Source organism: Silene latifolia, chromosome 3 (genome assembly GCF_048544455.1).
Source record: "Silene latifolia isolate original U9 population chromosome 3, ASM4854445v1, whole genome shotgun sequence".
NCBI classification, from domain to species: Eukaryota; Viridiplantae; Streptophyta; class Magnoliopsida; order Caryophyllales; family Caryophyllaceae; genus Silene; species Silene latifolia.
In genome coordinates this window covers 145,859,147-145,869,852 of record NC_133528.1, presented here as the reverse complement: position 1 = coordinate 145,869,852, position 10,706 = coordinate 145,859,147, and the positions used below count along the sequence as shown (strand labels likewise).

At 38.4% G+C, this 10,706-nt stretch overlaps 1 protein-coding gene across 1 annotated transcript; it reads left to right on the top strand.

Moving 5' to 3' along the window:
* The first annotated feature begins 1,038 nt into the window (after positions 1-1,038).
* LOC141646419 (exopolygalacturonase-like) lies at positions 1,039-7,599 on the top strand. The gene is made up of 6 exons (XM_074454315.1): positions 1,039-1,129; positions 1,346-1,554; positions 5,842-6,153; positions 6,235-6,530; positions 6,941-7,166; positions 7,268-7,599. The coding sequence occupies exons 2-6, from the start codon at positions 1,372-1,374 to the stop codon at positions 7,532-7,534; spliced, it is 1,284 nt and encodes a 427-aa protein (XP_074310416.1). The 5' UTR covers positions 1,039-1,129; positions 1,346-1,371; the 3' UTR covers positions 7,535-7,599.
* Positions 7,600-10,706: the final 3,107 nt, after the last annotated feature.

The window sequence follows — 10,706 nt, the reverse complement described above, 5'->3', positions numbered from 1 at the left end:
AAAACTGCCAGGAAAAAAAACAGTAGCTTTCCAAACCCTAATAGGAACTCCTAAAAAGAAAGAGAAAGAAACTAACTATTCGCACGTACTCCTCGAAAGTTCTCCTGCCCTAGCCTTCAAACCCAGTCGTAGAGAAAACCTCGAGCAAAGAAGGAAGAAGCCAAGATTGAACTAAGACCGAACTCCCATAGAAACCCTAGGATGGCGTAGATTTTTTTTGTTCAAATTCTCCTTTTGATTAACATTCGATTAACTTTAATATACTTTGTAGATCCCATTTTTCAACGCACCTAGTATGAACACATGAATATTATCGTGTACCAAAACCAAAACGTCGTATCACAAAACACGGTCAAATTTCCATCCATAATCCCAAAATGCTGAAACCGAAATCATAATTTTGATTCCCCATTCCCAATGTTCATCCAAATTTATGATCATTCATAAATCACCAAACAAAACCTACAAATTCAATTAATCCTTACTACATTGAAGGATCTAAATCCCTAGTCCTTAGGAAAGACTTAATTATAATTAAACGATTTTGATATATACAACCATTGAGTTTTAGTATTTAAGTATTTAATATCTTTCATATTTAGTACTCTCTTTGTCCCGGTTATTGTTGTCCTTTTTCCATTCTTGGATGTCTCAGTCAATTGTTGTCCTTTCTATTTAAGGATTGAATTCGATGAATAATGGTGATTCTCACCCAATTTCATACACATGTCAATTGATCATCTCCTCTTTCCTTGTTCTTTGTGCAAAAAACAAATGACAACAAATAATCGGGACGAAAAGAGTATTAAGTTAGTAATTCAAGACTAAATTATACAAAACCCAATGCGATTAATATATATCTTAGAGCTTCTTTTCATATTTAGTTCCTTAAATATAACCCATAGGTTGTATATATCAAAACCCTATAATTAATACTACCCTTAACTACAACTAGACCGCTACATTTAATCTGAATTATATATAATCAACGTTAATCAAACCCTAATATGCCACAATCAACTTTGATAAATACTTATACTAAATTATAATCACCAAATTCTTCATATTCTTTGCAATTCATGCGGTTGTGGCTGACGGTGACGCTACTCCACGTTAATTACATTCACAAGTAACCTCTTCAAATCATTAAATTCTTAATTAATTATTTAACACGGTTTATATCAAATAATTCTTTATTTGTTATCGTTTATGTATTATTATTTCTCTAATTGCCTATATATAATGTTAATTAACACATGATATTATAATAATAAAAAAAAAAAAAAAAAAAAAAAACAGTCCAAGAAAACGTAAGTGAAATTTTTGTGTATGTTTTAATTTGTAGATACGTTGTTGGAGAATTGCAAGAAAATGGGTATGATCGCAAGTTGCAAATGGTTGGTTGTTTTAGTTATCATCTTTGCTCTTTCGTTTGATGGTAGTGAGGCGGCGGTGACACCGGCGAAAAGGGTTAGAGTTTTCGACGTGACAAAATATGGTGCCAAGGGAGATGGAAAGCCTGTCTATGAGGACGGTGATTCGATAAATAGACTTGTGAGCTACTCCTAATTTACATCTTTTTAATTCAATTTAGGTTTTTTTTTATGTAGTATTTCAGTGTTTTTTCAAATTCTGATCAGATATCATTCATTTTAAAAAAAAAAACATGGTACCCTGTTGAATTAGGAGACGTAGGAGAAATCAGGGAAGAATATTGAGATACCCTTTTATTAATCTAAGTCATAAGCTTTATATAGTACATAGAGTAGCATGATTTTAGGAATCAAATCGAAACCGAATCATAATCAAATCATATCACAGCTAAGTTGTTACTAAAATAACCGGAGAATAATATTCTCCTAATATTACGCCTAATACCCCCCCTCAAACTGGAGCATGGAGATCAAGAGTGCCCAGTTTGCGAAGAAGGTAGTGAAATTGACGGACCCCCAATGGCTTTGTAAAAAGATCAGCAAGTTGTTCATTAGTAGAAACATGAAACGGCTTAATGATACCTTCCAGAATAGCATCGCGAACAAAGTGACAGTCAATTTCAATATGCTTTGTCCGCTCATGGAAGACGGGATTTTGTGCTAGTTGAATAGCCGATTGACTATCGCAGAACAATTGCATAGGCGAAGGCACAGCCACATCCAAACTCGCAAGAAGTCCCTTTAGCCATTTTAGTTCACATACCACAGCTGCCATGGACCTGTATTCCGCTTCAGCAGATGACAATGAGACAGTATGTTGTTTCTTTGTTTTCCAAGAAATGGGAGAGTCTCCTAAGAACACGAACCAACCCGTCACAGAACGCCGGGTCAAGGGGCAGGTTCCCCAATCAGAGTCACACCATCCTGAAACCGTAAGGCGACTATCAGATCGTAGTAAGATACCTTGCCCTGGACTTCCTTTTAGATAGCGAACAACACGTAAAGCCGACGTCATATGAGCTTCACGTGGATGTTGAAGAAACTGGGATAAGACATGGACCGCGAAGGTCAAATCTGGGCGAGTGACGGCGAGGTAAACAAGGCGCCCTACCAAGCGTCTATAACGTTCCGGGTCAGCGAGAAGAGGACTTTGGTCGGTGCCGAGGTGATGTGTAACTTCCATGGGTGTGGAAGCAGGTTTAGCACCCAAAAGGCCTGTTTCGGTGACAATGTCGAGAGTGTATTTACGTTGGTTAAGGAAAATTCCCTCCTTACTGCGTGCTACTTCAAGACCAAGGAAGTATTTTAACGTGCCCAAGTCCTTCATTTTAAAGCAACGATGCAAGTAGTCCTTAAAAACAGTGATGGCCAAGGAATTATTACCAGCTATAACGAGGTCATCGACATAGATCAAGACATGTAATCGTACCTCATTGGCTGAATAAGTAAAGAGAGAATAATCTGAGTAGGATTGACAAAACCCATATTCTCGCAGAGCACCTGCTAATTTAGCAAACCAACAGCGAGGAGCTTGACGCAGGCCATAGAGCGATTTTTTGAGACGACAAACTTTCCCGTCATGACCGCGATTGAACCCAGGTGGAAGCTTCATATAGACTTCTTCATCTAAATCCCCATGAAGAAAGGCATTATGGACATCCATTTGGTGTAATTCCCATCCCTTTACGGCGGCTATAGCAAGAAAGGTTCGGATTGTGACCATTTTAACAACCGGAGCAAAGGTTTCCCCATAATCTAAACCTTCAACTTGATGATTACCAAACACGACGAGACGAGCCTTTAATCGTTCAATGGAACCATCTGACTTGTATTTAATTTTATAGACCCAACGACAACCGAGAGCTTTCTTATCGGGAGGAAGGTCAGAAAGTTCCCAAGTACCGTTGGATTCAAGAGCGTCAATCTCGTCTTGCATGGCGCGACACCACCCGTCATCTTGAATTGCAATTTTGAAAGAAGGAGGCTCCAGGCCTGCAGTTATGGCTGCTAAAAAACAATTGTGTCGACTAGAAAAATTGTGACAGTTAATGTAATTTGCTAATGAAGAAACTCAAAGTTCCCACATGTGAGGGTTGTCCCACATTGATAAAAGAGGAGAAGAATTACCACTTTATAAGGCAAGGGGCTACTCCCTCTATCGCCAATTGGTTTTAGAGTGGAACTCTCTTGGCCCTACGTTGTGGACTCTTTCTCCTCCGTTTGGGTGCGGCCCAGGCCCGTAGTTGAATTTAACATGGTATCAGAGCCCATGGCTAAAGACCTGGGTTTCATGGGCCAAAGTTTGCAGTCGGACGAGCAAAAATTGCTCAGTTGAATTTGTCCGGTCTGAGTTAATCTTAATATCGGCCATGTTTACAGCTGGACGAGCAAAGTTGCTCAGTTGAATGAATTTGTCCAGTCTGTGTGAAAAGTGGGCCTCACATGTGCGGGGGAGTGTGAAGAAACTCAAAGTTCCCACATGTGAGGGTTGTCCCACATTGATAAAAGAGGAGAAGAATTACCACTTTATAAGGCAAGGGGCTACTCCCTCTATCGCCAATTGGTTTTAGAGTGGAACTCTCTTGGCCCTACGTTGTGGACTCTTTCTCCTCCGTTTGGGTGCGGCCCAGGCCCGTAGTTGAATTTAACATCTGATAGATGAACCATCACAACCAAAACCTTAAGGTGATGGTTGAGGCCCAACTATTATAAATATTCCTATTACGCTCCCTCACTCAAATGCCCGTTGGGCTTGAAGAGTGGTTAGTTGTGCACCGGCTCCCCCGTACCGTGTGCTGGTTTCCACTTCGAGTTTGAGTTTTTGAGGGGTTTTTGAGGTTGCCAGGATTTGAACCCGTGACCTGGTTTCCACTTCGAGTTTTTGAGAGGTTTTTGAGGTTGCCAGGATTTGAACCCGTGACCTTCGGTCACACTGGCTCTGATACCATGATAGATGAACCATCACAACCAAAACCTTAAGGTGATGGTTGAGGCCCAACTATTATAAATATTCCTATTACGCTCCCTCACTCAAATGCCCGTTGGGCTTGAAGAGTGGTTAGTTGTGCACCGGCTATATTAGGCGTAATATTAGGAGAATATTACGCCTAATATACCCCTAAATTTATTAAACAGTGCTTAAAATATCCAAACTAATAAAAATTAAGTTTTCAAACAGTTATATTTTACTAATGGCCTAATTTGTAAAAGTGTTTTTATACTCAAAAACACTTTTTGGCCAAACACATCATTTTCTAAAAGTTAAAACAAAAATTCTCAGAAGTTAAAAATCCATATTTTGAGCCATAGAAATAGAAGCAGTTATTTGTTGTTTCTGCTTTTGAAAAACACTTTTGAAAAATTAAGCTTGAAAAACAAAAATTCATTTTTGAGAATTGAGGCCAAACATGCTCTAAGAAAATAAGTTTAGGATTGAGTAAAAGATATTGATGTCAATGGTGTGACAAATTATTGTCTAAAAATCAACAAAATATGCATAAAATAAATGTTTAAAAGAGGCGGATTAGTGTATTTTGGGTATTTTGAGAGGTTTTCGTTAAGTTTAAGGATATCACTTGATATTTTGAAAAAACGAAGGGAATACGAAAAAATGACGAGGATACCCTATAGAAAACCCCTTAAATTTATTTATCTACTTTTAGTCATTTCTCATTCTATATGATGATCTTCTTTTTGTTTTTAAATTTATAAGTATTAATTACTCTGTAGTTTTTGAAAATTTACCTCTGTGTCTCAATTATTTGTTTACCTTCAATTAAAATAGCCAAAACGCACAAAAATATAAAAGTAAACAAATGAGTGGGAGAGCAAATGAGGGAGAGGTTGTGAAAAGTCACAAGCTTATGATGGTCAAAAGCGGGAGCTTGTGAAGTTTATTCAAAGCGTCTTGCTTGTGACGGTCACTATCCTCACAAGCTTGTAACCGTGCGGCTGCATAGGGCCCCCAAATTTTTGGGTTAGAAATCATAGCAAATGTAAGAATAAATAAATGTAGTACACTAAATATTTAATGAAAGATAGTGTCTTAGTGGATAGCAATTAAGTTGCTAATCACTAGATTCTTGGGTTCAAGACTTGGCAGCTACATTGATGACCCTTTTTTGCCTTATTTTTAAAAAAATTGTTTCTTAAAATGTTTTATAGGGCCCATATTTAACATTCGCACAGGAGCCCCCAAAATCCCGAGACGGTCCTGCTCTCATAATATGCAAGTGGGAGGGGCAAGCGGGGCGCTTCATATTCGTCCTACTTGCCCTCCCACTTATAATTGTGTGAGAGAGTCACTATCCGTCACAAGCTTGTGACAAATAGTGTCTGTCACAAATGAGAAATTTGCCGAAGTTTATTAGTTACAACTTAGAAATGTGCTTGTTGATCAAATGCGCAGCCGATTATGAAAGCATGGTCAGCTGCATGCGAATACACAAAAGGGCCAGCAAAAGTGTTGATCCCAAATGGAACATTTGTTGTGGCTCAAGTCTGGTTTAACGGGCCATGCAAATCTCACGTAACCGTTGAGCTTCAAGGTACAATTGTTCCTGACCCGGATATCTCCCAATTCCCTAATGCACAGCTTCTCTTTTTTCAATTAATCGATGGTGTTACTCTTACTGGATCCGGATTTATTGATGCCAAAATTCGCGGTCCTCCCAAGTCTCAGGACCCTAACAGAGATATCGACTTCTTCAATCTCATGCCCGTAAGTTTCACTATGTGCAAATTAGTCTCACAACGTTTTGTTCTGACATAAGACTGACTGGTGTCGTGTTTATAATGACAGTTGATTACGTTTTATAATTCAACAAATGCCGTGGTGGATGGGATCAACTGTGCGAACCCTGCTGCATTTCATGTCTTAGTTGTGTTGAGCAGAAACATAACAATTAAGAATGTGAGATTTGATGCCGATTTCTTGGCTCCTCAAAGCGACACTAGTGGTGTTTATATCAGCAACTCGAAGCAAGTGACTGTGTCTAATAGCTTTATTAGGACCGGTGATAATTGCATCAATATCGCTCCTGGTTCCGATCAAGTTAACATTACAGGACTTACTTGTTCAGCTGGCCAAGGTATTAGGTAACGTTCAGTCGATTTCTTAGTACTCAAATTAGTTCCGGATTGAAATGCTAAGTAGACACAACTCGTTTGGTAAAACTAACTGAAAAGATAGCTGAAATCTGAAAAGCTAGATGAAAACTGAAAAGGTAACGGATAAGATAGCTGATTATATAAAAAAATGTTTCGCAAACTAACTGAAAAGTAACTGATTTGGATAAAATGACGTATAAGGATATAATAATTATTTAATAGTTTAAATTTAAAGGGTAAAAACGGAAAATCAAACCAAACTTTGTACCTGAAATCTCAAATGCTACTCTAGGTAGCATTTCATTTTAGGTAGCTGAAATGCCTTGCCAAACGGAGCCAATATAGAACAAGTGATCTCAACTCGTCTCATATTCTCGTGTTTTGTGAAATGTGTCTAGTATTGGGGCTGATCCGTTCCATGGCCGTGCCAAGGACTTGGACGTGAAGAATGTGACAGTCAAGAATTGTACATTCAAGGAGACAACATATGGAGTTAGTATATTCCCTCGTCCTCAAGTTCATAAAACCCGAGTTTCAAACATTTTATTTCAAGATTTGTTAATGGATAAAGTCAATCATCCCATTGTCATTCACCAACAAATGCCTCCTAGACATGATAATAAGGTATTTGCCCGTTTTTCTTCATTATGTTATATCTACTTGATTTCAACAATGAGATCGATCGACTCAAATGCGACATGTTGATTGGTTTATTTTGGTTATAGACGATTCAAGCAAAGGTGAAGGATGTGCACATCAAGAGTATAAACGGTACCACAACTTCAAGGGTTGGAGTAACCGTCTCATGCAACCCAAAGCTCCCTTGTGAAGGCATTGAAGTTACTGACGTTCATCTTAAGTATGTGGGCAAGTCCTCACTCGGAAAGGTCTCTTCGGACTTTTCATCCAAATGTTCCAATCCCCAAGTGCTCCTTGAGGGCAAACATGATTTATTAAGTTGTGCTAGTTCTATTGTAAAACTTGGTATATAGGAATTGGATTGAGGACTGTGAGTTTGATGCAAACTAACATTGTTATCTTGCATTACATGTTGGCCTTGGTGCGTTCTCTGTTTCAAAGTCGCGTTTCAAACTCTTTTCGACATTCTCGTGGTGAGTGCAATATAGTTTTTTTTTTTTTTTTTTTTGGTGCTCGAGAGGGGCTAAGCCCCATGTGCAATATAGTTTAATGGTATGTAGTTTATGTCTTGTTAAATTAGAGAGAGGGAGATTGCATAAGGAAATGTTATTATTAATGATGTAATTCTAACTGAATATATGGGTGTGTATATATAGTACATCTATTAACATAAACCCTAGATGGTAGTCGGTTTTAATGGGCCTAATATCCTAGTACCCTCCCGCAATCGTAAAGGCGTACCCTGTTATTCTTTCGATTAATGAGGACAAGATTAGCATTCCATTTTCAGGAAGAGATGATTTAAGAGAGATAGCTACGACTCGGACCTCTTTCGCAACTCCTTTGGTCCTGACACTACCCTGTTCAATCTTCTTCTCAGCCGCACGACATCTGCTACGCCACAAATGAATCAAGTCATTCAAATATCAAACCATTGAAATATAATTTACTAAGAAATTTTGACCCATTTATCCTCTCCTCAGCCACCATGCTAATATTACACTGAAAGTAAGATGAAGTTTCATACGATAATACAATCAATCATCATTAAGATGATGCAACTGCCACCAACACCACCAACAAAACGCTGCTAACCAACATCAACACGAATTCGAAGTGAACAAAGCGACAATTCCCATAACCCATAACTCAGCTCAAGTGATCCAAATTATGAAGGTCAAAAATACCATTCAAAACAAGAATAAGACAAACAAACCGCATCAAACCAATTTATGACCACATTTTCAGATTTAAAAGTCATAACCATTTTACAATAATAGTCAACTTAAAAACAAAGAAATCCTTACTTAATGACAAGCAGTGACAACTTTAATGGATTTTATGATATAAGTTGTGAGTAGGTTTCTTCTGTAGCTGGTTTATTCCCGACACTTGCGACACTTGTTTTTTTACCTAATTTGAATTAACATACAGTATGGATTCCGAGATGGTTCTAGAGTCAACTAGGTAGCACGGACACTTCTCTAAATTAGGCGTCCCGTGTTTGACACCGTGTCCGACACCGACACTCGTCGGATACTCGTCTAAACGTGTCGGACACCTATAAAGCCGTGTCGGACACCTATAAAGCCGTGTCTAACTTTCTACTTTTATAAGGGCTCGTGTCCGACGCGTGTGCATGGTATTTTGGCACGTGTCCGACGCGTGTCCTTGGTATTTGGACATTATTTGGGGTGAATGATGTTCTTTAGACAAGAAATGAGTCGCCGAAAGAGATTAATTAGAATACGGATGTGGCTGGGAAATGCAAACGAGTTCAAATCAAGGCCAAGTTTTACTTTCACTTATTTAAATTTAATATCAAATATTTTTACAAAAATAAAATCGAACGTTTACAACTAAAAAATATATATTTTATTAAATTTGAATAACGTGTCCCGTGTCCTAAATTTCATGGGATGCCGTGTCACGTGTCCGTGTCGTGTCCGTGTCCCGTGTCCGTGTCCGTGTCCGTTTTGGTGCTACCTAGAGAGTCAATATACCAAGACAACCCAAAAAGGGTCTTTTGATGCTCATTTTGAAAAAAAAAATCAATGAGGCAATATGTCGAACACCTTCTATGCACTAACGATTTCAAAAACTATACTGAAAAATCTTAATCATAATCAAAACTAAAATAAAAATCATCAAAAGATGAAAAACCGAAGGCACAGGCAAACGATATGTGAAAGATTGTATTATTGAATGAATGAAAAGGTAATTACAAGCCCCCATATATACTACTAATTAGCCTAAAAGAGAAGAAACCAATATTACATAATATTACATTGCCTAATACAGCTAAGATACGATACACCAAATATTGACATGATATTTCCATATCGCATAATATCGTCCAATACTCCTCCTCAAGTTGGAGCACTTGGTGTACCAATGCCCAACTTGGATTGAAGATACCCAAAAGCGTCACTACCTAGAGCTTTCATAAAAATGTCTGCAATTTGGTCTTTGCTCCTTCCATGCGACGTAGAAATTGTCTTATTCATGAGATGATGTCTAACAAAATGACAATCGACTTCTATGTGTTTAGTACGGTCATGAAAAACGGGATTCTTCCCTATGTGTAAAGCAACTTTGTTATCGCAATAGATTCCCATTGGCTGCGGGTGAAAAATTCCTAGCGAATGTACAAAGGATTTGATCCATATCAATTCACTTGTCACGGCTGCTAATGCTTGGTATTCCGCTTCGGTCAATGACTTTGCTACCTTGCTTTCGTGCCTTCCATGAGATTGGTGAATTACCAAGTGCAACGTAATACTCGGTTATGGACCTTCTTGACAGTGGACAACTTGCGTAGTCGGAATCCGAATATCCTTTCAAAATGAAATCGCACTTACGGTCTATAATAAGTTCTTTGCCCGGATTACTCTTGATATACCGCATCACACTGTTAACTGCATCAAAATGCTCTTGTCTTGGGGCATGTACAAACTGCGCTAAGACATGGACCGAATACACAAAGTCAAGCCGCGTTATAGTCAAGTGGATGAGGCGACCTACCAATCTTCGGTACTTCACTGGATCATTCAAAACACGTCCTTCTGCCAACGCAAGTTTATGATTCGGCTGAATGGGCGTGTTAACTGGTTTAGCTCAATCCATTCTCGCTTCCTTCACTAACTCCAAAGCATACTTGCGTTGATTAAGGAATAATCCTCTCGCACCAGTGGCTACTTCAATCCCCTAGAAATACTTAAGCCTCCCGAGATCCTTAATCCCAAAACTTCGATCAAGAAAGGTTTTTCGACGATCACTAGCTTCGGTATTCTTGCTTAGTTAACATATTACTCACATCAGGTGGTGAAGAGTTTATGGATTCAAGTACCTAAGAGGGGGAGGGGGTGAATTAGGTACTATTTTAAAATTTCAACTAAAGCTTTATTGAATTAAAGTAAGTTGCTTGAAAATGAAGGAGAGTTGTGAATACATCAATTAATATAGAAGAATTAAACGTGTATTGAAATGTAAATAATTGCTGAAGTCCGAAGGTAACAATGGTTT

Excerpts from the sequence above, each read along its gene's own strand:
- LOC141646419 (XM_074454315.1), top strand. The coding sequence starts at position 1,372 with ATGGGTATGATCGCAAGTTGCAAATGGTTGGTTGTTTTAGTTATCATC. Across the intron at positions 1,555-5,841 it reads GTGATTCGATAAATAGACTT|CCGATTATGAAAGCATGGTC; the intron begins GTGAGCTACTCC and ends TCAAATGCGCAG. Across the intron at positions 7,167-7,267 it reads CTCCTAGACATGATAATAAG|ACGATTCAAGCAAAGGTGAA; the intron begins GTATTTGCCCGT and ends TTTTGGTTATAG.